Source organism: Podarcis gaigeae, assembly GCF_964106915.1.
Source record: "Podarcis gaigeae genome assembly, chromosome: 1".
NCBI classification, from domain to species: domain Eukaryota; kingdom Metazoa; phylum Chordata; class Lepidosauria; order Squamata; family Lacertidae; genus Podarcis; species Podarcis gaigeae.
Window position 1 is genome coordinate 70435078 of NC_139678.1, and position 27759 is coordinate 70462836.

The window sequence follows — 27759 nt, forward strand, 5'->3', positions numbered from 1 at the left end:
CGTTAAATTCTGTTGATGCATAACAATTTAAAGCATGGCACAAGCTGGTATGACATTTAAAAGATGCCTTCACTTAATTATATTACACAAATATTGGGTTGTTTATCCTTGGGAATAAAGTCTTTTTGAAGTCAGAGTTGGCATGTGCATAAAGGAGTAAATTTTAACTGATCCCTCAAGTGGGCCTCCTAGCTGCAAATTGGGGTGCTTGCATTTTTTAAATTATTTGTGATAAGAAGCATTACATTTTTTGAATACAGTCACTGGAGTTTGGGTGTTTATTTTTTTCCCTTCCTCCCTCTTCTTTTTCTACGGTGGAGAATGTGTTGCTTAACAATAAATCATGTCGTGAAAATAGAAAGTGTGGAGTGTGCAGCAGTGGGGGAGAGATTGAAATTTTACAAACAATGCCTTCATGACAGTTACTCACTGCAAAAGCAATATAATTAAAATGGTGGTGCGTGTGGATTTTTAATTTTAAAACTTTACTCAAAAAGTAAAATAGTCGTTGAAAGTTTAGTTTTACAGTATTTGGGTACATAACCTCCAACATTTCTACGATGAAAATAGGAACGTCCCATTCCATAATGATAATTCTACTATTTATACCCCACACATCTTACTGGGTTGCCCCAGCCACTCTGGGCAGTTTCCAACATTTATAAAAAACATTAAACATTTTAAAAAACCTTCCCTATACAGGATTGCCTTCAGATGGCTCAGGGGTCGGATAACTTCATACAGTCCAACATTTCTCCAGTGAAAATAGGGACATCCTAAGGAAAAGTGGGACATTCTGGGATCAAATCAGAAACCGGGATGGCTTCTCTAAATCAGGGACGTGCCTGGAGAACAGGGACACTTGGAGGGTCTGTGGGTATACAGGGAAACAAAATGAGATTCCTCCTTGCTTTCCAAAATAGCATTTTGCTGTGGTGGATTAAAATGTGTTACGCAAATTGTGTGATCCAAACCATGGTAGACAATACCAAGAGCTGTAACTGCACAAATTCTAGTTGTTGTTCATGGAACTTCCTGTGGCACATGATTGTGCCCATCTTTTAGCATCCTTTCTGAGTCAAAGAGGTCACCTTTTGTCTCTGGTAAACTGGAAGCAACAAATCAAGGGAGAAGTAAGTTAACACTTCTAGATTGGTTTTTGTTCTTGGCAATACCAGTTGCTGGGAATCATGGAGGGGACGGTAGTGCTGTTGTGCTCAGGTCTTGGTTGTAGCCTTCTCAAGAGCATGTGATTAGCCATTGTGACAGCAGGAACCTGCTGGACTGGATGGGCCACTGGACTAAGCCAACAGCCTCTTATGTGAACTGTGCTGCTTTCAGACAGATTCTGTACTAATTTTATGCCATTTCACTGCTGGAGATGGTTGCATGTGCATATTTGCTTGTTTGCTTTTCTGCCCATAGGCTACATAGGGGCAACCCTATGGGGGGCATATAGGGCACTGATGGGCAGGTCAAGAAGCAAAAGTAGCTGAAGCGATGGATGCCACTCTTCAGGGAAGCAAGAGGCATTTTCATCGTTCAGGGGTACATTGCAGCCAGGTGAGAGTACTTAAAGAGGGGGCAGAGTGGACTTGGCCTGGGGAAAGGATGTGTGGTCTGTGGAGAGTCATGAGAGCCCAATAGAAAGGGCTGGTGGGGAGACATTTGGTCCCTGCACCTGGGATTTCCAATGCTTTATGTAGAAGGAAACATAGCAGGTTGCTCCCTTGTGATAATAGCTGGGTTGGTGACCACTGGTGAGGAAATGTGAGAACTGTGGGTCACTGTGCGGCATACTGTTAAGACCATGTCTCCAACCTCCAGTTATGTTACTGTGTAAGTTTAAAATGGCTGGCACAACTCAAAGCCTCTCTACTACAGAAACCCCCACCCCACCCTACAAACCCTTTCCCAGTGGCATCTGGGGCAACACCTGCCCCCTCACCCAAATAACTACTTGAGGTAGAAGCAATGTTACTTTTGCTGTTGGAGGACAGGGGTCTGAAGGATTTCAGGAATAGAATTGCAGCTGGAAAAGCCTGTAAGCTTCATGTCATAATCTGAGCTGCTTTAGAAGTTAATGGGAAATTTTAGCACTCCATCAACGATATAGACAATATCCTCATGGGAGAGCCAGCAGGAGTGGGGCACAGCAACTGTTAGTTAAGTCTATGACAGGCTTAAATTTTATTCTCTAAAGGGGATCGTTTTCTAACAAATCATACAGATTTGCAATTTATACATAGCATTTACCAAATATTGCAGAAAACATAACTATTACATTCCAAGCCATAAAAATTATATATTGATGAAAAATGGGCACATGGAACACATACATAACATTTCCCAGTAACAATAAATGATGTAGCATGCACATTTCGTCGCCATTCTTCGTTTTACATTAGGCTCATGTGCTTTTAAAAAAGGCTGTTAATTCGTGCATCTTGATGTTGCAGATGTTCATTGGTTTTATCAATCATTTGCTATTTGAACTCAAGCAAACAAGCCCATCGTGTAATTCAAAACATTTCAGAGGCTTTATAGAAGGAGCTGGACATTTTCTATTCTCTTACTCAGTTTCTATTGCATTGATGTGCATCATCTATAGAGGATTGCTTTGGGATTTATTCCAGTGGAAATACATACATAAAAATGTTTCGTCTGAATAATGTCACCCATCTAAATGTGTCAGCCATGAAACTTTATTTAAAGGTGATCTCATAAGATGGATAAGCAGGGAAGTGGGAACCAATGGACATTGCTGTGGACAAATCTGCCTTGTGGCTTTACTTCCAAAGGTGCAATCCAGGCAGAATTAAGCACTTTTAAATCCCAATGATGGAGGTAAACACTGCTCTCCATCTTTTGTAGGGACTGTACCATCCCATGTGATCATTTGGGTATTGCAGGATGAACATGGCCATTGTGTGACTTGCTGAGATCAGATGCATTGACTGTGCATGAGTGATGCAGAAGCCACAGCTTCAGATTCTTTGCATGGCTCTGGGGTCAAGGGCTGGGCAATATGGCTTACAAGCCCCCTACCTCCCTTCAACTCTATAATTCTAGAAACTTCACTCATAATTTGTACCCTGCTTTATGTAATCATTTTAGTTTAGTATAATGAAGCTTCTACTTGCTTTACAGTACAGCTAGTTCACCACAGCTCTGCATTAGCAGATGAAGGGATGATCAAATTTTAAAAGCTTCTCCATACATTACAGTTTTCATGTGTACATAGGAAAGCAAAGGTGTAAATTCAAAGACTGTATACAGTATGGGCACACAAGCCACAAAATCAAGACTTGCACTGTGTCCTGCTGCATGAACAACCAAGGGTCTTGTGACGCCTTAAAGACTAGCAAATTTATTATTAGCAAATTTATTATTATTAACCATAATACATTTGTTAGGCTCTTGGGCCTTCTTAAAGATTAACAAATTTATTATGGCATGACCCACAATGTTTCTGCCAGAGTTTAAGGTGCCACAAAACTCTCTGTTATAGCAGAGTACCACAGCTACCCTTCTATATGCTGTCTGAATATGCTGAGATAAAACCCAAGGTTTCTAAGCTTTGGATAAAAAGAAAAAAAGCCTCAGCTTGTGATCCAGGACTTTTTGATCTTAAATTGTAATTCTTTTCTGTTTGCTCATTTGTTTGTTTGTTCAATTGCTTGCACAGCCCTCTCTTATGTTTAAGTGCAAAAGATTGATGAATTGATTAATTAGCTGGCTGCTCCTGTTTTCTGCATACGGAACACTGTTACCACACAGACTGAAACCTGCAAGACCAATGGTAAACAGCATTGCCAGTTATTTTTGTCTAGTTACTCCTACCTCTGCAATTAAGAAGTCTGTGACATGTCTTCCATGGTGTTCAGATTTGCAACATGATTAAGGGTGCTTTCCAGATTTTACACTCTCTGAATCAGGGAGCTGAATACCCACCAGGTGGGCAATGGGAAGTGATGCTGTGAGTCCACATGAACTTTGCAGGATCAACATCTGGGAAGGGTTATTGCCAGAATGAAAGACCAATGGTAGTGCAGATGCTCCCTGGCAGGAAGATCAGGGAAGATCACTTCAGTTGGGAGGGCTGCTTTCTCACAACCATCACTACTGGAAGTGATGTCTCAAAACAACCTGAGGGACAATCTTAAAAGTCATGTCACTTCTTACAGAGATTAATTCCCATGTTAGAAAAAATGACTTTGCAGCTTAGATATTGAATCCTACGCAAACACACAAGTACACAGGCTGAGAAACTGAGGTATGCGGCAGTTTCTACATTAAGCCTTGGCTGTGAAATCCCACGCATTCTGCTTCATTGTGTCCCAGACCTTGGATACTTGTGTGGGTCAGTGGGAATCCCATGGTTCTCAACTTGACCAAGGCTTCCTGAAAGCAAACCAGAGGAATAGCCATGTGTGCTTCATCCTGGAAGAATATTTAATGCCTGAGCTAATGGCAGAAATACAGAAACCGTATTGTGAGAGTAACATCTGTCTTGCCTGGGAGCTTTCCGAGGTGCTGACCATCCCTTATCACCTGTCATTTTCTGCTGGACAGCTCTTATTCCAGTTAGTCCTTGCCCCATGGTCTGTCAGGCTGCCTGGAACAGGACAAAATCAAACTGTACAATCTCAGGGAGAAGGGTTGTAGATGGCAAGAAACAGCTCTGGAATTCAGAGATCTTGTTAGACACAAACACAGTTCTGCACTATACTTCAGCATATTTTGAGGAGTGTGTGAGGTTGTTGTTTTTTTAAGTGACATGAATAGCATTAGCACAAGCAGGAATTGACACCCATTAGTCTTTTATGGCTGAGAAGAATAATGGACAACACACTATCCTTTTGGTGGAAGCAGCAATATTGGATATGCCATTTCACACCATACCACCTTACAGGTATTAAGTGGAATGGACGTGCACAAGGCTTCTGTCCAACCCAGATAGATAGATGATAGATAGATAGATAGATAGATGATAGATAGATAGATAGATAGATAGATAGATAGATAGATAGATGATAGATAGATAGATGATAGATAGATGATAGATAGATAGATAGATAGATAGATAGATAGATAGATGATAGATAGATAGATAGATATAGATAGATATAGATAGATAGATGATAGATAGATAGATAGATAGATAGATGATAGATAGATGATAGATAGATCCCTCTGCCTTGTATCTTGCTCCACTTTCTGCAGCCAGGGTTGGGGTAATGGTAACACAGTTATGGATCATCAGGTATTGTGTCAGTAGAGAAGTAGCCACACTTTGGAGCTATGATAAGTGCTGTCGTTATTGCTTTTGACAATCACTGAAGTAACATTATTGGATCATCCATCTCTCTAAAAGTAAAATTAGGACCCCTCAGCGTAGCAGTGCTTCTTTTCCGTCAGAAACCGCTGACCGCATTCACACACTTCCCAACTTTGCTGCGACAGAAGCATGACAAACAGCCAGGAGTGATAACAGCTTAGCCTCCTTCGGACTTTTTTCTTTTATCCCATCTCCCCATAACATTTCACTTACTGTAAAAGGCACATTTGTGGCTCACTAAAATCTAGCTGAGTGGTTTTTTGAGTCAATGGAGAGATAAAATCTTTGTTAACTTGTAGCTCATCATAAGAAGGCTTTAATGAAACGGGATGAAGTTATGTGTGACCAGGTGATGAGGACTACAGAATAACTCTTTCCAGCAGCCTTTTACCTAAAGAAGGGTGTGCGACCCTATTTTTGTTAGCATGAATCAGATGGGTGGCATCAACAAAAAGGCAATAAAGACTAAGAAATGGGTGGGGCCAAGCAGACTAGATCCCCCCTCTCCCTCTCTGCATTTCACTGATCAGTTACTTTTTTGCTACGTTGCCTGTCAGTGTATGCAAAATCGTGGAAAAGCTTTGTGACATATTAATCAGAAATCAGGCTCAACTTAAACATTAGAGATTTAAGCTTGTACAGTTCTTGAAAGCAAATGGAATATTTCAGACAACCTCATCAGCATGTTGCAGTCTACTTAGCAATGTATTTAGCATATTGCTGCTCCTGGTAAAGTGCCACATTCCTTATTACTTTTTCAGGACATTTGGCTGACTTTCATTGAGTTTCACATGCAGTGCCAGAAGTGCTAGTCCATTCTTCCAGATGGGGGTTCAATGTCGATTCCGATTTAATGGTTACTGTAAATAGTTCTGTCGTGACACAGGGCAGGAAAATGCAGGAAAAGCATGAGAGGCGTGGCAAAAGCGATTCAATACCCAACAAGAAGGTGTTTAGTTAACGTTAATGCTTGTGATTGCTGTATGTGATGGAAATCGAATGAAGAATGATCGAGAAGGTCCCTCAGCTTCCATCTGGATGAATGAAAGCCTCACGTAAACCACTGAAAAAGCAAGCACATTTCAAAGTTGTAATGAGTCCTATCATTATTACTTTTGACCATCACCTAAGTACGATTATCTGATCATATGGGCCTTTCCTTTTTAAAAATATAAATGAATGAATAAATTAGGACCTTGAACCTATCAGTGACCCACTGGCAAATAACTGTAGAACAGAAATCGTAAGAATGAGCATTACTGCTTGTTTTTCTAGAGGGATGCTGCCACCTTCTGGGAGCCAAAAGCCTTGCTTCTATGATTCTTCTGGTTATTCAAGGATGGACATTTCCTTTAAAAAGTTTTTTTGTTGGACTACTGAAAGAATGGAAGGGAAATATTTGGAATTTGGATACATTTGAAGCGGGAACCTGAGGACCAGCAAAGATCATAGTGGACTAACTTATACTAACATATACAAAATCTTCATCAAGCAGAAAAATAGCTTATGTAGAACCAATGCTATTGGTTGCTGCTGCTGCTGCTATTATTATTATATAATTGCATCACCAGTGTATCTCACTTAGTTACAGATGAGATGCAGCTGTATAGATAAACTGCCTTTCCATACACCAAAGGGAATATATGGACTGGTGTATACCAAGCACAGCATGCCATGTTAATTTTTATCGATACTCTCATGGCGAAATTCTGACCAAACATCACAGTGGCACCTCAGTTGTGGAACGTAATTTGTTCCGGAAGACCGTTCAACTTCCGAAACGTTTGACAACTGAGGTGCAAATGGCTATCTGCAATTTCCATTGAGCAAAATTGGAAAACATGCAGCAGAAGCCATTCAACTTCCGAGGTGCATTCAAAAACGGAAGCAATTCTGGGTTTTCGGAGTTTGGGTTCTGAAACGTTTGGCTTCCGAGATGCTTGGAAACCGAGGTTCCACTGTAATTATGGAGGCCAAATTCATACAATGTGACTGGAAAATATTTTTTAATGGTAAGAACAAGATAGCACTTCCCGTGCATATATTAAAAATAAGCAATGTTCAAAGTTTAAGGTGTGGGGCAGGACAGAGATACAGGTTTTATCTGGCTACGTTCTGGCAAATCTGTCTGAAGGCAACGAAGAATGAGCATTGTATCTCTCTCATACATGGGGAGGACAGGCAATTCCTGATTTATGTGGGATGTTTCGAGTCAGAACGCATGTCAGCGGGACGCACGTAAGCCCATCCCGTTCTGCCCCGTCCCCTCGTGGTGCTGAACACGGTGTATGTGTCAGTGGTTGTGTGTGTATTCATTTCGTCAGGAATGCTACTCATTAAGAAGTATCCCAAAGACAAAACAACAGGCTGACGACAGCAGAAACAGAAGAATAGAAGAACAGAGGCCTGATTCTGGTTTCAGAACAGGAATGTGCCAATGTTATCAAAAGGCATGATCTCCAGAAAATTATAGACTTGCTTGGACAAAACCACTCAGTTACTCATGAAGCATATAATCCTTAAATTTCCTTTAGGTATGTATTTGGGCCCTGGTTATTGTCTGACTTGTCTTCTTCGACATTACATCCCTCATTTTGCTGATCTTCCCATATCCTTCCTGGGCACACTTTGTTGCTCTGTGCCTTGCTCTTGCTCTAGAAAACAGAAGAGATAAACCCCCTACTTCATATAGCTGTGAGAATAAAATGTTATGGCAGTAATCATGGAGGCCATATAAATAAATACCATAGATAAATTTCACCTGTTTCCTTAGAAGCTTTTTCTGTTAAGTATAATGAAATACTTCCAGCTCGTTATTTTTACCTTACCAGTATAAGACAAATGGAGATATTTTTCATTTTCTCTTCCTCTGCCTCAGCTTTCGGTTACATCATTTAGAAAGAAGGAGGTTCCTTTCCATTCTGTAAGATGCTGCTGCTAGCTGAACTTTCTTCTGTAAGACAGACTGGAATGGGGAGTGTTTTATCAAGGGCAGCCAATGGCAACAGCACCTGTCGTTTTGGGACTACAACTCCCATCATCCCTAGCTAACAGGACCAGTGGCCAGGGATGATAGGAATTGTAGTCTCAAAACATCTGGAGGGCTGAGTTTGCCTATGCCTGATGTGTTGGCCTGGTACTGTTGAGCGATAGTGAACAGATCTGTCCTTTATGCATTTGAGAAGCTTGTCTGTTTGCTAAGAGGGAAGTATTATTTCCAGCACAGGACACATAGAGGCTAGTTTCTTCTTAGGGTTTACTTTGTTCTTACTTTTCATCCTGTTTTTGATTTTTCCTAATCCTCATGGGTTACTTCTGCTAACGAATCTTCCAGTGGAAAACAGTAGACCACACCACAAAACATCTTATAGACATGGACTTCTGATTAATATTTTCCTAATTTAAAATCATTTATGTACTCATTATGCACCAAAGCTACTAAAGTTTATCTCAATACTAGATCAATATATACCGGTATCTCATATGTATAATTTACTTCCTTTAAAATCTTAAGTAACTTTAGGTTACTTAAATGGGTTAAGTAACTGTTGGGTTTTTTGACTGGGTATTTTGTAGTTTTATATTTAAATTTTATTCTCTGAACTGCCCTTAGACCTGCGGGTATAGGGTGGTATATAAATCCAATAATAAATAAATAAATAACTTTCCCCAGATTGATTTAGAAAGCCTTATAATATTGTGAAACTTTCTTCTGCTTTAGCTTTTAAGTTAGCTGGACAGCAAGGAGTCTGTCAGGACAATTGCTTTCCTATACTTTCATTTTTCATTTCTAATTTCTTGGTACACCATAAGCAGCTAATGTAGTTTTATATTTCTTCTATTTAGAGTTTGCAGTATCACCATTGTAATTGTTTCATCTATTATATTGTGATCACTTTATGTAATTTTCTGTTTATTTTCTATTGTGCTTTTACTATTTTAAAGATTTTTTTCTCAATTCATCAGTAATTTTTAATAACAATGTAAATTTCTTTTGCTGTAGTTCTGGCTCTTTGATCACTGTTCTTATGCTTATGGGACCAAAGGAATATAGAGCGAAATGAGAACCATTTTTCAATGGCCATCGTCTTGGATGACTTTAAAAGAGGATTATTCATGGAGGATTCGGGACGCGGGTGGCGCTGTGAGTTAAACCACAGAGCCTAGGACTTGCCAATCAGAAGGTCAGTGGTTCGAATCCCCGTGACAGAGTGAACTCCCATTGTTTGGTCCCAGCTCCTGCCAACCTAGCAGTTCGAAAGCACATCAAAGTGCAAGTAGATAAATAGGTGCCGCTCCGGTGGGAAGGTAAGCGGCGTTTCCGTGCACTGCTCTGGTTCGCCAGAAGCGGCTTAGTCATGCTGGCCTCATGACCCAGAAACTGTCTGCGGACAAATGCTGGCTCCCTCGGCCAATAAAGCGAGATGAGTGCTGCAACCCCAGAGTCGATCACGACTGGACCTAATGGTCAGGGGTCCCTTTGCCTTTACCTTTTTATTCATGGAGGATAAGGCTGTCAATAATAAGGCTGTCATGGAGGATAAGGCTGTCAATGATGCCTATGTTTTCCTTTCACTGTTGGGGGACTTTTTATACCAGTTGTTGGGTTTCACAAGTGGGGAGAGTGCAGAGGTGCCATGCTTTAAAGCTGCTCCATGCAGCCAAACACCATTCACGGATGAAAAAATAAAAAGCATCCCTCAGGCAACCATATAAGTAAGAAAATGGAACCAGTGCTCAGAAAGGCAGGTAGGCCTGAGGCCTAAATCACAGGTCTACATTCTGCTCCGATTCGACAGGATCCAACAGGGCACATCACACCAAATTGCAGAGTAAAAGAAAATCCTTTACCATTCCTACCAGAGACCAGCTATTTCAAGTCCCATCTTTTACATTAAGTCAACATGTTACTTGTGTACAGCACTCAAGCAATAATATCCTTAGAGTCCCATCCTTGGGCATCACATTTGATGTGATGACACAAGAGAGCACCCTCTCCGTGGCAGAATTCTGCAGGTGGAATGCTCTCCTCTATGAATTCTGCCTGGCATGAACTTTGTTTTCGTTTCAGTGACAGTTTAAAATCTGAACAAAAAAAATTCCTTCCAGTAGCACCTTAAAGACCAACTAAGTCAGTTCTTGGTATGAGCTTTCGTGTGCATGCACACTTCTTCAGATACCAGTTTAAAATCTGGTTATTTACTCAAGCTTCTGGTCATCATTCAGCTCACTCTTAATTTGTAATAACCATAACTTGTGTTTTAAGATTATTTATTGTTTTATTGTTTATCCACTTCTGATCTGTAAATAGGGGAACTTTGTGTGTGTGTTTTAATCACAGTGGTACCTCAGGTTACATATGCTTCAGGTTACAGACTCCGCTAGCCCAGAAATATTATCTCGTGTTAAGTACTTTGCTTCAGGATGAGAACAGAAATTTTGCTCCGGCGGCGTGGCAGCAGCAGGAGGCCCCATAAGCTAAAGTGGTGCTTCAGGTTAAAAACAGTTTCAGGTTAAGTACGGACCTCCGGAACAAATTAAGTACTTAACCTGAGGTACCACTGTATTGGTTTTCCCCTCCTAAAATATTTGATAGAGGGTGGGATATAAATGTTTTAGTGAATAAATAAGCTTAGCTACATGTTAAAGCCCCCCCCCCCCTTGAGCTTGCACATAGACAAAATCTGTATGTTCTAGTCAGCCCTTCCTGGGCCCCTTTAATCAAGCATAGCTGTGTCTCGATGAAAATCAATAGCATCATAAAATGTGAGCATACTCCTATCTCATGTTTTGCCTGCAATGGAGAAAACCAAAGTTTGGCTCCAAAGGTAGCTGGCAGATGGGGGGAAGGCTGTGGTTTCTAGTATCCTTAAATGCATTCTCCAGCAGAAAGAAAAACAGTGATTATCAAAAAGTCAATTGTCATTCTGTGTCTTTAGAAAAATTCCCATTAAAGATAAAGCCAATTTTAATTAGATTAAGTATCCAATTACTGTAATTACATTTTTAAAAAAATTCACATCATGAGGATGACCCTTTTAAAAAGGGTTACAAGAATAATTAGTGTATTCATATTAACCAAAATGTATTGGATAATATTTATACCCAGAAGGCAAAGTACATTACACATATTTCACCTTTGGGGAAACCTTGTAAATGTTTTGGCAGTAGTATGAATATTTATAGGCAGGAATGTGCTTTAGCAAGATTATGTGAGAAAGCATTTATATCCTCACAATTTTTTACCCAAGGGTAAAGTATACATAAAATGTAGTGCAGAGATTATGGATATGCAAAGTACAATTTAAGCAGGGACAGTTTTTATCCGTTTGTTTAATTAATTGGAGCAGACTATTTTCTTTCTTTCTGCGCCCAAATGACCCACAAATCCAAGGGTGGGTCCCTTTTTTATTCAGTAGTAACCAAGCAAACAAAACTGCCAAAGGGGCAGTAAAGATATAACATACAGGCTGGGCATTAATTAGACTGGGCTAGAAGCCACGTGGCCTTAAGGCCTTCCATGGAACAGGAACCTGGTACTCCAGAGCTTGGCTTGAAGGGATGCTATGGGCCACAGCAGGCTGTCGCTATCGGCTGGGCTTCTCCGGGCCAACAGCCTAGTGCCACTAGGCCAGAGAATAGATTCTATCCCTGCAGAGTCAGGACATGCCACACAGCTGGATGAATTGTGTCTCCTGCCACCATGTATTATACCAGGAAGCAAAAACTATGCTGAACAACATAAAATGCAACTTAATCGCAGCTGCTTTGTGAGTGAAGGTTATCCTCTTGTTGTTTATACACCGGCTCAGGATGCATACACACTGCTGCATGCTGGCACCTAGAAGGTTTATCTCCAGGTGATGGGCTGACATTGTAACACAGCTTAGAATGGGAATGGCTAATCTTTGGCCCTCCAGATGCTGCTGGACTACAACTCCCAACTGGCCAATCGGAGCTGGATTCCAACAACATTTGGAGTGCGCAGGCTAATGTATGCTGGCCTAGAACATGGCTGAGAGAGCCAGTGAGAGAGGAGAGTGAGACTTGCCTAGAGACATTCATAAGAAACAGAAGAAGACTTCTCTAGAGCCCACGCAGGTAAAGAACATGCACTGGAGAAGGAGCTCTGTTGGCCTCACCCTGGTATCTGCATGTTGGGCATGGACATCAGAAGAGGAGCTCCCTTGCTTGAGCAACTCTTCACACAAAGGGATTGCTCTTCAGATGCCTGAATTCAGTGCATGGACCTCAGGGGCAGCGGTAGCAACTCACTTCTCCTACAACTGAGAGTAATGTGTGAATGTGGCTGGAGATACACTGACATATATTACAGAAGGAGATGGAGGCTCCTATAATTTCTCAGAAAATAAGCACTGCAGATTTATTTCATGGGGAAGAGCAGTGGGTTGGATGGAAATGAGGTATACGCCTACAGCGTTTCTGTGGATCTGCCATAGAAATGCAGACACAAGAGAATGATTTTTTAAAAAATGTGAAGATCCCACTTGAGTTGGCACACGATTCTTAAGTCTGGTTCTGGAAACTACATGCAAATTGGGACTATTCTTGCTAAGCAGGACATTTGCATAGTCATGGCCCTACCTCATAGAACAGGTTCAAGCTGAATATATAGGACAAGTCTTCATGGCTGGGAAGAAAGGGTGCGATCCAGACCTAGGCTACAGTCCTAACCCTACTTACCTCAGAATAAGTTGGGTTACTTACCCAAGTGTCATCCTGACCTGAGTTCATTTTCACCCTCCTGCTCTGGCACAGTATAAGTCCATAGTTAGTGTGGGTATGCAAAAACCAACAAAATCTAATTTCAGGTAAGAAATGGTTTTGATGAATTGAATTCATAGTAAGAAAATGTGTCCAGAGGGGTGCCCTGTGACTTGCTGTTCTTCAGTTTTACTCCTCATTGGAACAGTGGTACCTCGGGTTAAGAACTTAATTCGTTCTGGAGGTCCATTTTTAACCTGAAACTGTTCTTAACCTGAGGTACCACTTTAGCTAATGGGGCCTCCAGCTGCCGCCGTGCTGTCACTGCGCGATTTCTGTTCTCATCCTCAAGCAAAATTCTTAACCCGAGGTACTACTTCTGGGTTAGTGGAGTCTGTAATCTGAAGTATCTGTAACCTGAAGCGTCTGTAACCCGAGGTAACACTGTATCTCAAAGTTTAATATGTGTTGTCTTATCCTGGTTTGGGAATATTTGGCAATGTTGCTAAACTACAACTCCCATCGTACTTGCGAGGGCTGATGGGAGCTGTAGATCAGCAATTTCTGGAGGGCAAAAATTCCCCCACGTCTGGTCTTATCCAAAATACATATATATGAACATTAAGGGCCAAGCTACAAGCTATGTTAAATGTGTTCATTTGTGATATTCTGGTTGGTCTCCATCCCCAACAGAGATGTTGCCCAGCCATGGATTTTGAAAGGATATGTGTTACTCTTTTTATGTGTGGAATTATACCTGTGCCTCATTCACCAACCAGCAATGCTGCTGACCTTTTATTTTCAAAGACAGCACTTCTGTAACTGCTGCACGGCAGGGCCAAACCCAGGCTTTGTAGGATTTTTTGCCAACATCCTCTTCCCACTACAGCAGACCTAATATCAACCACTAAGGCATCCAGATAAAGAGAGCACAGACAAGAGAGCAGAGATGGCCCTTTTCAGCACTGTTACCACTCACTCCAGCCAGTGGCTGAGCTCTTTCATAGGTGGTGCGGCAGTCAGGAGTGCTCTTTCTCAAAAGGGGTGCATCTTTCTGCTACACAACCCAGGAAGAGAGTCAGCAGAAGCAGCTTTGTGCAGCCGCCACCACCTCCCCTTGCTACCTCACATTTATATACCACTCTCATAATATTCTTTATCTCTCTGGTGGTTTGCAATGCAAATTAAAAACTATGCAATTCAATAAAACAATTAAAACTAATAAACGTAGCCCTGCTGGACTAGGCCATGCGTCCTGTTTTCAGTGTGGTCAACCACAGAAGAGCGAAATGCAAGAATTTCTAAACTAATTTTGACAGCACACTTAAGATATTTAGCTTCACCCTTGAGAGTATAAGAGTTTTAGTTCTAGGTGACCATTTTAGAATGGACTTCTAAAGGTAGATGTTCAAGGAAAAGTCAGTTAAAAGGCCAAAGCTGATTTCTAGACAGATTTCCATATGTACCGAGATAAACAGGAATTGGAATACCAGATGTCAAGGAGAAGCCTGCAAGCAGGACATGGGTGCTACAGGGCTCTCTGCAGCAAATTGCATTCACAAAGGCATACTGCATCCAACAGTAGAAGCAGAATATAGCCATCATTGGGGGGGGGGGGGGTATTAGGTTGTTGTTTTTATTTTTATGCATTTTGTTGCTTTTTATCTTGATTTTATTCTGTCAACTGCCCTGAGACCCCTGGGTATGGGGTAAGGTTACCAGACGTCCCCGTTTCTCAGGGACAGTCCCCAGATTTACAAATCAGTCCCCTCACAAAATCCATCTATTTAGTAGGAAGTTGAAAAGCGTCCCAGGATTCATTGGGAAAAACCTAGTAACCTTAGTATGGGGAGGTATATAAATTCAAGAAATACATAAAATAAATCACAGCCACCAGCCACTGATACCTTTCTCCTCCTGCACGGACTACTTGCAACACAAGTCATCTACCCACGCATTCATTTAATAAGATCTATATATGTACCACTTAGAATTACAGAGTTGCAAGGGATCCCAAGGATCATTCACTCCAATGCAGGAATACCGGTACACAGCTGTCCCAGGGCCGGATTTAGGTTTGACTAGGCCCTAAGCTACTGAAGGTAATGGGGCCCTTTAGATGTCCAGCTGTCCTTTGCCAGCAACAAATTGTCACTGTTTTTTGTGTTGAATATATGCTATATGGTAATTTATGGACCTAATAGGTATCTAAAGCCATTTGCACATAACACAATATGTCTTTTATCAAAGCATTTGTTGAACTGAAATGCAATTAAGAAGAAGTATATTAATAGTGAAATATGGGGGGGGGGGGCAAGAGAATGGGGCTCCAAGCTATAGTTGTTTAGCTTATACGTAAACCAGGCACTGGCTGTCCCATACAGGGATCGAAGCTGCAGCAACCTTGCTGTTATCCGCACCGAGCTCTTACCAACTGAGCTATCCAGGCTGATTGTAAAAAATAAAATAAAAAAGCAAAAAGCAAACCTCAAAAAGTTCGCAAGAGATGGAAAACAGTTTTTTAAAAAAAAAGATCAACAAGAAGAACTGACCATTTCAAAGCATTCAAAAAATTAACAACAAGGATAAAGTGAAAGCAGATTAAAACATGCCTCCCTTAAATTCTGAAGTAAAATATGCAGGGCAGCAAGCGGCAGAGGCTGCTGCGCTTCGCCCTTCGCTTTCCCTCCAAGTGTGGGCAGCCTGGCGTCCGCCGGCGCCTTCGGGAGAAGTGCGCATGTCCGCCACAGCCCTTCTCTTTCTCCTGCCCTCCCCCTCCCCCCAAACCGGAAAACATTCCAAACGGCTTAGGGAAGCGAGCGAGGATGTGACGTCGTGCGGGAAAGGACGCCGACGTTCCGCTCCAGGCCGCGGCGGGCGGGCGGGCGCGCGCTTGTGGCCAGCCATGGCGTACTCGACGTTCCGCAAGGTGGCCCTGGCCTCTTGCTTGGTGCTGTGCGTGTCGCTGCTGCTGCCCAAGGTCTTCCTTTCGCGGGGCTGGAAGCAGCCGGAGCCCAGCGCTGCGCCGCCTACTCTGGTCGCCGCGCCCGAGGGTAAGAGGCCGTCCCGAAGGCCCCGACCGCCCCAAACCCCTTCCGCCACCTCGTGCGTCAAGGGCTGCCGGACTGAGTCATGTGCATGTCAGGGTCACATCTGCACCCCCACCCCACGTAGCAGCTCCTGGAAACACAAATGGGGGGGTAATATTAGGTGGGATTGCTGTGCAAAATGCCCACGCATTAAATCGCTTTCTCGATATCACTACGCAAGATTAGAGGAAGGTGGGTGGGTGGGGAACCCCAAGGATTTGCAAACCTATGCACACACAAATGCACCCAACCCCTTTTGCAGAGTTCACCCGTGCTGTTTTTTGCACGTGCTTTTTTTCTTTCTTGCACGTGATTTTTTTCTTTCCCCTGCTCTTTCCGCACAGGAATTTTGGAAAGCGGGGTGGCTGGAAGCTCAGGATAGATGTAGCGGGAAGGTGATCCTTGCTCATTTAATTTAGATCGGTCTTATTTGGGATGAAATGGACCATTCACTGAAGAAAGTAAATCGCAGTTCTAACTGCCTTGTCCTCGTTCATTCTCACAACTAAGCTGTTGGGAAGTTCTGGGCATTCCAAGTGTTAAATGCCATCAGAACAGACAAAGGGAAGTGCTTCTTCACACAGTGCGTGGTTAAATTACGGAATTCGCTGCTACAAAACGTAGTGATGGTCACCAACGTGGATGGCTTTGAAAGGGGTTTAATACAAATTAATGGAGGACCATTTGTTCAATGCCTCCATTGTGCAACTGTATCAGTTGCTAAGGAACACAAGTAAGGAGTGTGCTGTTGCACTCATGTCCTGTTTGAAGGCATTCCAGAGGCATTTGGTTGCCACAGTGAGACCAAGATGCTGGACTAGATGGGCCTTTGGTCTGATCCAGCAGAGCAATGAAGCTATTACTGAAGCTGCCCCTTGAGTCTAGGACTGAATAATAAAAAAAGTGTGTGTGAGAGAGAAAGACTTCACCTTTTGACTAGTTGATACCTTGATTGAAGGAGGTTCAGGTTATTGTATTCAGTGTTAGGAAACGTGCAGTTATTTATACCTTCAGGTTTAGCTGTGGCTAGCAAAGTTAAGATTACGACTTTACCTTACCCGGCCTTTACCATTGAATTCACAGAAACTTTCTTCCAAGATGACATGCATTTTAAATTGTGTTCGTTTTTAAGCCATCCCTTGAAAGCATCAGTTTGCCAGCATCTTGTAGTCATCACATTGTTTTTGTTTTTATAAACTTCAAAATTCCATGTCCACCAATTGTTTTGATGTTTGTTACATTGCTTTGGATATTTTATATGAAATAAAATATAATTTAAACTGTCTGTATCATTTTTTTGCTGCTTTCTGCCATTTCTTTTCTTTTTTTCAATTTCTGCCAGCCTTTGTGGCAGAAATGGTCACCATTTGCATTATTTTTAAAGTGTCTTTCCTAATGGATATCTGTGATTGTACACGATGACCAAGGATTTCTCATGTGCAGAAAGAATCTGCACTAGTACTGCAGTATTTCTGCAACTTCTTGCCTTCCTTAATGTGTAGCTGATCTTACTTCTGAAGGCATAACTGTACATGTGGGGTGATAAGAGCTTACCGTCCTTCCCTTATTCATTCTCACGCCATTACGTACCACCCATGTCACCTTTTAAAGTTGCACTTTTACTATAGAGCTGCAGGCAATGAATGGTAGTAGTAGCATTGCCAGAAAAGAAGTACCCCATCTCAGCTATGTTAGCCTTGCTCTCTAAACCATTCATTAAGTACTTTTAAATTGCTGCAGGAAGTGCAAAGCATTTACCGAGTTGGATTTGTTGCCACTTAGTCGCAAGTCTCACTGTGGCAGGAATCAAGCCTTTCTGTCTTTCTGAAATTCAAAGGGGGAAGTATTGGCGTGGCCATATCCCATGAAGTTTGGTGCAGATGCTCATTTTTAAACTGCAGGTTTTTTGTTACAAATTATGCTGTTTGTAACACACTCCTTTTATTCAGCTAAAGCAGGGGTTTTCAACCAGTGTGCCATGGCACCCTGGGGTGTCTGGAATGATGGTCAATGGTGCCACGGGCAACAGTGGCCTCTGTCCCTCTTTCCTTCCCTCCTTTGATGCCCTCTCATGTCTCTGCCCCTCAAAGACCTGTGCGGCTGTTTATTGCAACAACTCTGGCCACAAGCTCTACAGGCGAATGGTGCCTCTGGGGCTGGCCAGGGGGTGCTTGTTGCCCAGAGCTGAGGTGGCTTTGGAGTAAGCAAGCAAGTGGGTAACGGAGCCCAGCCAGCCCTTGCTATTGGGAATGGACAGACAAGTGGGAGGTCGGGCAGGCAGACAGGTGCTGTGCTGGCCTTTCTCGTACTTGCTGTATGCCTGGGAGCTTAGTGCCTGGAGCCGAAGGGGAGCCTTTCCACCATGCAGGCCCAGCAACTCCTGCTGTTGCCACTGCTACCTCCCAAGGTGAGTAAGATGGTGGCTGCACATTCACCATCAGGCTGCTAAGGCTGGGAGCATCTTTTTCCCAGGTCCCTGTGGGTCGGTGTGAGGAGGCACCTCTCTTTGGGGTGGGGTGAGCGTGTCTCATGGACCAAAAGTGGCTGCCCAGAGGACTTACAAGGAGATGAGAGGAGGCTGAGGGAACACTCCACAAGGGCTGGTGTTCAAAAAGAGGTATGGGGCTGCTTACTCTGCAGGCAAGGGGTGACATAACTGGCCTTCTGAGGCTCAGAGCACGTTTCCCCACAGGGAAAGAGTGTAGTTGGTCAAGGGAGCTGTGGACTCAAAAGGGTTCTTGAGCTAAAGCAATGAAGATAATGTTTTTAGCATTCTTGTTTCAGTTAAGTAAACAAAGCTTCTGTCAGGCTGAATATCTCACATGATAGTATAAAAGTAGATGGATGTAGCATTCCCTAAGCACAATAAAGTAAATCCCAGTTAGGGATAAAAGTATAGAATGTGTATCCTGTTTCATGACCAAGCATGATATATTGGCACAGGAGAAGGGAGCATGTGGCGCTGTGGTCTAAACCACTGAACTTCTTGGGCTTGCTGATCGGAAGGTCAGCGGTTCAAATCTACACAAAGGGGTGAGCTCCTGTTGCTCTGTCCCAGCTTCTGTCAACCTAGCAGTTCAAAAGCACGCCAGTGCAAGTAAATAGGTATCAATGCGGTGGGGAGGTATTTCTGTGCACTCTGACTTCTGTCAGTGTTCTATTCTGCCAGAAGCAATATAGTCATGCTGGCCACATGACCCGGAAAGCTGCCTGTGGACAAACACCAGCTCCCTCAGTCTGAAAGCTAGATGAGCGCTGCACCCCCATAGTTGCCTTTGACTGTACTTAACTGACCAGGGGTTCTTTACCTTTATCTTTTTGGGGGGGGGGGACACAGGAACAGTAAATGCAGGGATTTTCCCCCCAGCTGGAACTTGCTGAAACTCAGTTCTGACACCTCTCTGGTGGGTATGGAGGTGGGGAATGGGGTGGGTATTGTCTAGATGGAGCAGGTCTAGATGCTGGTTTTGTCTGGCTCCCTCCTCATATAGTGGGTTAGTAACCCATCTAGTACAGCCACATGCAGCAGCCGTTTGTGTACAACTGCAATTAAAATCTTTGCACATTCCCCTGTGTATCAGAGTATTGGTGTTGAATTATGCAGGGCCACAAAATAAATGGAAGGCCAAGTTGGGAGAACTTTTACAGATCAATCATGGAATCACTGAGCATACAGTACTTTCATAAATCTTCTTGAAGTCACAACGAGTAGAACTTTACTGATGACTGATGGGGCAGAATCAGGAGGTTCTCCTGGCAAAAAGTGACTCCTGAGCTATGGCAGGCCAGGCTCTGTAGGGCCATGGTTTTGTTGCCAGGTGTATTCAGGAAAATGGCGGTGGGGTGGGAGGGTAGACTTAGATATCTACCAAGGAACTTATATGAACCTGTCTTGGAACTCCAATGTCTTGTAGAGGCATCTGGGAAATATTCTGTAGTGTATGCAACATCATGTGGACTAGAGCATTAGCCAGGCCTGTCAGGACCTCCCTGATCCCCAGTTGAACTGAAAGGTAAGGTTTAAAGCACAATGGAAACTATCCTGCAGCTACTCATTGCAGGGGGACACTGGTAGTGGTGAGTCAGCTGTCTTAACGTGCTCGTTTGACATTCCTGGATTTTGATAAAAGCTCAGTAAGCTGCTGAGGAACCCCAAGATTTCCCTAAATTGTAGTTCATCGGTGGTTAAGGAATTAAGTATATACGCTGTAGTGCCTTAAATGTCAGGTGACTTTTCTGCAGCCCCCATACAGTTTTGAATTACAGTGTCTGTCAAAATCTGCATAAAATAGAATACAAACTGGTGTGGTTCATTCTGGCAAGGTATGCATGTCAACTTAGCTGGCAGTGTTCCATCTTGGCAAACTTTGGTGCCATAGCAACCTCCCATCATTTTTGATTAATCTCTTTTAGCTTGAGGTCGCATTCACCCTCCAGGAGCGGCATACCAGTGGTGAAGTTTGCCCAAAGTGCACCACCACACACCGTCAGAGACACACAGCTCCCCCTCCTTAGTTGATTTGTGGAGATCAGTTGAGAAAGGGGCTATTGCTCCCCCTCCACCCATCAAATGACAGTTTTCATCCCCATAAAGACATTGGGCTCTAGCATCCTGTCCCTGCCCCAGACTGTGACTACTTTTTCTTTTTGCCGCTGCCACCAAAATGATGGGTTCCTGAGGCAGGCCTAAGAAGCTGGATTAGTTCCTCAAACCAGGTTCTCACTTTGTGCCTTTCAACATACATTGTTATCCAGTGCTCATTCAATTGGATTCTTGACAGTAATTAATATGTCAATTACCATATGTTAAAATTGCCATATGGTTTCTGATGATGGGGACTTATTGATAGAAATGTCAAACAGTCATTGCTATATGTGCAATCTCGTCTGAAAAAATATGGGTGTATGAACACCTTATGAAGGACTCCTCTATACAGCTGCAAATAGAACGTTTTAAGTCTGTTGTAAAGTGCATTATACAAATGTGACACTAGATGGCGATGGCAAGCTATGGCAAATTCGATACATGTTTCAAAGCATTTTTTTTAAAGGCATTTTCATAGAGCTTTTTATATGTGTCTAGATTCCACCTAAGATTCATATTCAGAGGATAGAACAGGACTTAAAACACAACACATCCCTTTAAGAATGGATCTTTTTAACCTTGATTTTCAGGAAAGACCAGTCAGTTTCCTCCAACAATGCATCCCCAGATGTCTCCAGAAACCAGACCACCCACTACCCATTTCCCAAGGTCTCATCTTGCGGAAGCAGTTGCAAAGGCCAAGGGTGGAGGTGGAGGCGGCGGTGGAGGTGGAGGAGGTGGCGGCGGCAGTGGAAGAGGTCTTGTGGGACAAGTCATCCCAATATATGGATTTGGGATCCTTTTATACATATTGTACATTCTTTTTAAGGTAAGAAATACCACTTCACCCTTCAAGTTGCATCAGTACAGTTTCTTAACCAGTGAGTCATTGACCTAGTTCACATGTCATGGTAAATCTAAGGGCTCTTTTGCTTCTCTCCACTAGTATTGGGGTGAAACGAATACTTAGTTCATATGGTCACATGCCGGAGGAGAAGATCAAGAGCTTCTGTTTTGAAACTAACTGTATTTCCCTGTAATGATCAAACTTGTTAGTGGTTCTTTTGAAAACCAACCAAAAAACCCTCTACTTAGTGAGCATAAACGAAAAGCGAACTGTGGTTTCTGATCCTGATAGATTCAGCAACTAGAGTTTAAACAAAATCGTAATTCCTCAAGTTAGGACTTCATAGGGAACTTTAGTTGGTTTAAAATTGAAAGCGGAAGCTTTCAAACCTGGCATGCAAAGGGGGAGTGTGGCGGTAGAGGGAGCCATGGCTTGCCTCAACTCATTTTCTTAACTTTGGTTTCCTTTTATGTTTTAGCTGAGATTGTTAATGTCTTTCTAGAAACACCTATGTCTCTTCTGTCACAACAATAACCCTTTCCAATTAATAGCTTTCTTCTAAGGGGAAAACCACAACAGTTGAGCGGAAATGTCCTCCGTCGTCATCTGGAAACACAAACAGGAAAATCAGTAAGTAGCATTTCCAAGACTGAATTGAAATGGCATCCAAAATTGGCTCTCACTTGGAAAATAAATCTAGCAGCACGATAGATGAGGCAATGTGATTATTATTACTACTAGTAGTATTGAGTGATAGTCAGTGTTTGTCACACTGAGTAAACCCATTGAAATCAGTGGGATGAAATCCATGGGGAGAACTTGGATATCACCCATTGAGTTTGTTACTTTTGACACAGTTGGATTTTGTGTGTATGCAGAAGCAAATCCCACTGTTGTTAAATTGAGCTTAGCCCACATAAACTATGCATAGAGTTGCAGCCTTGATCTCCTTCTTTGCAACAAAAATAATTGTTAGCTTTCCTTTTATTCTGAACATCCCTTATGTCATTAGACTCTGTGGTTTTCTGTGTCGTAGCCTTTCCTGTCTTGAGGCATTTACAATCAGCCAGTCACTCTGCATGTAGCTGCTTATGAGCAATTGGGTGAATTATATATGCTTCTCCTAGCCTTAGGGAAATTTTCTTTTTCCTTTCATTCTGCCTGGGAAGAATAAAAAGATTATTTTCATTAGTTCTGTTTACTGGTAAAGCCCTCTTAGTCGCCTCTCATGGTTCCCTCGGAACAAGTTCCATTTTGTTTGCTGCACATTCAGAACAAATACATGCTGATTGAATGGAGTGAATTGCCAGAGCTGCCGCTGATGCCTTTTGGGACCACATTTATTTTGCAGCTGACTATGAGCTTGCCCAACTTCAAGATAAGCTGAGAGAGACTGAAGAAGCCATGGAGAAATTAATCAATAGAGTGGGACCCAACTGTGAAAGGTATGTGGCAGTGACTCTTGTTCCGGCAGATTAAAAAGGGTGGGTTCTTTTTGTATTTCTCTGTTCCCAATAAAGCATTTCAAATAAAAATATGCTGTCAAATAAAAAACTGCATCTCTTAAACATCTTATAATTTGGAGGTACTTTTACTCAACTCTTTCCTCTTCCAGTTCTATGTTAAACTAAATTCAGCATTTTGAATTAAACCAAAAGAAATATGGATGCACGTGATTTCTGGTGTGGTGTTTCACTAGCTTTGTAGCTTCATAAATCCATTAAACACAGAGGGTGATACTCCTGTGTAGACCCATTTAAAACAATGGCTCTCCAAGTCCATTCATTTCAATGGGCCTAATCTGAATATGATTTAGTTGGATGTCACCCAGAGATTGTAAAGAGATGACGTCAACTCTTGTTACAATGTTCTGCATAAATGGATTGATGCCTTCTTAACCTCTATAAATTCCATTATGGAATTTCAGAAGGAATGCCAATATTTATAACTTCCAGCAGTATTCCATTTGTTCACAGTAGATGGGAAATGAAAAAGAGGGTGGCTTGATGGGTTAAGTAAGAAAAGAAAAAATATCCCAGATCAGGCAATAAATAGGCACTTTTGTATGGTCTATAATTAAGTTATTTGTCTGAGTACTGTTTGTTTGAACTATCCTTACTACCTACTGGATTAAGAATATTTATAAATACAGAACTAAAGATACTCACTCTTCCCAGTCTTTGCCATGCTGATGAGAATGGCCTATTTGCTACCCTTCACTGCAGATCATATTAATCTGTAGCCTATCTTCCAGCTGCCTGCTCATCCAATGCATAGATCGCAAGGCTCTTTTCCTTATGCTTGGCAACCAAAAGCATAGGTGCATATTTATCCCAAAATAAGTCCCACTGAATTCAGCAGGTCTTGCTTTCAAGTAAGTGTGTTTAGTATTGCCGCCTAAAGCTACCGTAAGTCTCCAATCAGTCTGACACAAGAGACTGACCAAGGGGAAGGATGTAGCTCAGTGGAAGAGCATCTGCTTGGCATGCAGAAGGTCACAGGTTCAGTCCCCAGCGTGTCTGGGTGAGCGATTGCAGTGTGAAAGTCTGGAGAGACCTGCTGCCATCGGTGTAGACAAAACTGAAGGTAGATGGACCAATGGTCATAAAAACATTATGCTCCTGGTCTGATTCAGCATAAGACATCTTCCTGTTTTTTAGAATGGAACGGTGGTCCATAAGCACACATGCAGACAGTTTCCTCTACTATTTGATTCTTCATAGATAAGGTTGCTGAAGTTATTTGGAAAATTCAGCTAAAACTGGAGTTCTGATTGAAATGGTACCGGTAAAACATTTCAGATGGCTTCTGTGTGGCATACAGTGAACAGAACACATGAAGGCAAATTGTTAGCCACGCTGCGCTGTGTTTGCCTCTTGCCAGTGTTGGATGCCCTAGTTAGGAGCCAGGTCACTGATAGAGAAATCATAACAGTAATAAAGTCTGGGATTAGAGTTGCCATTGGCCATTAAGCGTCACTCAAAGCAAAGCAGATTTTTGAAGGAATGTGGCTCAGGAGCCAAAAGAATTCTGATAAGACCAGCAACGTTTCTCTAGGCAAAGCAGTTCTCCAGATTCCTAAACAATCCAGCTTCGTAAAATTCGCCCTTAGGCCAGAGCCACGACACTGTGCATCTTCCCTTTTATTTAGAGGCATCTTACTTTGCTAGTCTTGCAGCTTTCTAATGACGTGATATGAAAAGGCCTCGTCACAATATCTTGCTATTCCTGTGAGGTAAAGTCTCTCTCATTAGGCAACCCAGTACCCATAGCAAAGACAAAGTGGCTTTGATTTTTTTTTTCTGCCTGTCTGGAGGTGACAGTCTTTCAAAAGGCACACGTTAGTTTGATAACCGTCAGGGTTAGCAGAGGAGATGCTATCTTGAAAGCAGAAGAATTTCAATAGGAGGAAAGGGTTCAGTTCCTGATTAGGTAGGTTTACATGGTATGTACTTGGAGAAAAGTAGGTGGAGAAGGGAGGAGACCCGCAAAAGCTATGACAAATGGAAAAGGAAATATATTTCCTAGAGACTGATGCGCCTCATTTAGGGTCGTGTTGATTCTAAAAAATAATGAGAGAAAATCCCTACTGGTCAAAAGGACCAGAGGCCTTATGCGTAATTGTTTCAACCAAGTTGCTACTGTACTATTCCTTTTACTGTCTTAAAGATGAGACCTAGAAAACTCAGGGTGCTTCTAAACTACTGCTAATTTTTTTTTTTATGATTTCAGTGATATACTGGCAAATTTAGGTTTCAGACAATTAAAATCAATCTGGCACTCTTGTGCAACAAACCTGCTCTCCCTCCAGGCCCATTTTGCTGTAAGGAAATAATAATAATAATAATTATTATTATTATTATTATTATTATTATTATTTATTTGCCCTTCATTTGAAGAACTCAGGGAGGTTCACAAGATAAAATCAAAGAGATAGCACAGAATGAATAGATAAAACAAAACAGAACAATAACCCCCTTCCTGCAATCACATTAAAAAGGCCATAGAACATTAAACAGCCAGATTCCTGGTTGAAGAGGGAATGCATTGGAAAGTGTGGGGTAGCAATTGCTTGTCGCATTGTCACAGAACCCGCGAGCATAGAGAGCCAATTTTGTGCAAACCAATTGGGATGATTGCTCCATAAACCGGTCAGCTGGAAGCGACCTCTCCACAGATACAGAAGAACCATTGGGTTGCAGAGTCCAACCCACTTTGATGCATGCGTTTTATTTATTTGGTTAGAATGCTGGTTGTGAGCTGACAGGAGCAGTTGTCTAAAATACCGGGAGGGCACCAGGTTGATAAAGGCTTTCACAAGCAATAGGTTGGATTCTTCTTTACAAATTTGTAAGACCAGAACCAGGCATTCTTCCCCCACCCCTCCATAGCTGTCTGATGGTCCCTTTTCCTAACTTAGGAGAAAAAATATATAAGTAATTTGAATGCTTTCCTCTTTCTGTGATATTTAATCAGCATGGGATAAAATGATGATAAAAATTATGAGCCACTTGATCTTTCTCAAATAGATGAAAATAACACAAAAGGTCACTGTTTCCATCCATTTCCTAGTCACTAATACTGTTCATCTATTATATATATAAAGCTCTCTTGTGTTATTATTGCGCAGTAGCAAGAATTTATTTTACTGTGCTCAATAAAACAAATCTCCAAACGGTATTTTGATGGTCTTAGGGCATGGTTTGGAGACACACAAGGCCCCCAACTTACTGAAGCTAAGTAGGACTGGGAACCACATGTATGGGTTGGGTTCCATGGTGGAAGAAAGGCGGGATATAAATAAAATAAAATAAATTTTAAAAGAGAGAAATAGTGATTCAAACCAAGATTTAATCAGTTACTTCATTTTTCTTCCTTTCTCCTTTTTCCAGTTTATTTGTTTATATATTTTTTTAAAAAAGAAAGTTTTTTCAAAAAAATTATTTATGATTTTCAGGTTTTATACATTTCACTAATTTTACAACCATTTTAACATTTCAAAACTTGACTTCCTTCCCCCTCTTTCTGCAGTTCCTTAAATTTATTTTTAATATCTTTTGCATATCCAAATTAACTTAATTTGCTCATTAATTCATCTACTTTAAATATATACTCTTATAAAACTGAAGGTTTACGCTTTATTTGTAAATATTCAATAAACCATTTCCATTCTTTTATTAAAACATTTGTTATCGTGATTTCTTATTCTTCTGGTACGTTTTGCCATCTCTGCATATTCCAAAAGTTTATGTATCTGTTCTTCCTTCACTGGGACTTCTGCTTCTCTCCATTTTTGGGCAAGTAACATTCTTGCCACTGTAGTAGCATAAATAAATACATTTCTATACAGTTTAGGTAGTTCTGTCCCTATACTGTAATTCCCAAAAGAAATCAGTTACTTCAGGTCAACATGTGAAATGTAGCCAACTTGCTTTTTTGGTACCTTGCCTCCCCCCATTCCCTTGCATCTGTAACCTTTCATTTCGCCCACAAAATCTATGATGTTAGTTGGCATTCCACAACTGTGCCTGAAGGTGGATTGATTTAAATTATTGATTTACAAATTATGTAAATCAGCCAGGGGAAAAATGCCATTTTAAATCACCAGTAGTATCTCATTGATGCTACTTCATTTATTTTCTGAAACAATGGTGTGAATCATATTAATTGCCAACAAAGTAGAATATTATTTACACTGTTTCAATCTTACAACTAGGTCTTTCATCTCCTTGTATGCTGTCCTTTTTAAAAAAAACCTATAGACTGAATGCCTTTAAAATAAGGCCTTTTTATGATTCCCCATGGCAGTTGGTGAGGTTAAGTAAGGGACTATATAGCAGTCTTTGTTATTTGACATTAAGATATCTTAATTGGCTTGCACGGTTGCTTTTTTCATGCTTGTTCACTAGGACAGAGAACCATTCCTCTAAACTCATTCAGATATTGCCAGTCATGTCCAATAGTAGATCTGAGCTGTTGTCGTGGGGTTTTTTAATGCCTGTTCCATGTTGTTGTTTAGTAGTTTATTCGTGTCCGACTCTTCATGACCCATGGACCAGAGCACGCCAGGCACTCCTGTCTTCCACTGTCTCCTGCAGTTTGGTCAAACTCATGCTGGTAGCTTCGAGAACACTATCCAACCATCTCGTCCTCTGTCATCCCCTTCTCCTTG

At 41.8% G+C, this 27759-nt stretch overlaps 1 protein-coding gene across 5 annotated transcripts in view; it reads left to right on the forward strand.

Annotated features, from left to right (window-relative positions):
• Positions 1-15867: 15867 nt before the first annotated feature.
• RIC3 (RIC3 acetylcholine receptor chaperone) overlaps positions 15868-27759 on the forward strand; it is a 40236-nt gene continuing 28344 nt past the window's right edge. For 3 of the 5 annotated variants that reach the window (XM_083715060.1, XM_083715057.1, XM_083715059.1), the window contains exons 1-4: positions 15868-16119; positions 21331-21569; positions 22139-22217; positions 22939-23032. In XM_083715060.1, coding sequence (XP_083571186.1) covers positions 15972-16119; positions 21331-21569; positions 22139-22217; positions 22939-23032 — 560 coding nt within the window. In that variant the 5' untranslated portion in view covers positions 15868-15971. The remainder of the gene's footprint in view (positions 16120-21330; positions 21570-22138; positions 22218-22938; positions 23033-27759) is intronic. The other 2 variants (XM_083715058.1, XM_083715061.1) reach the window with 2 other exon arrangements.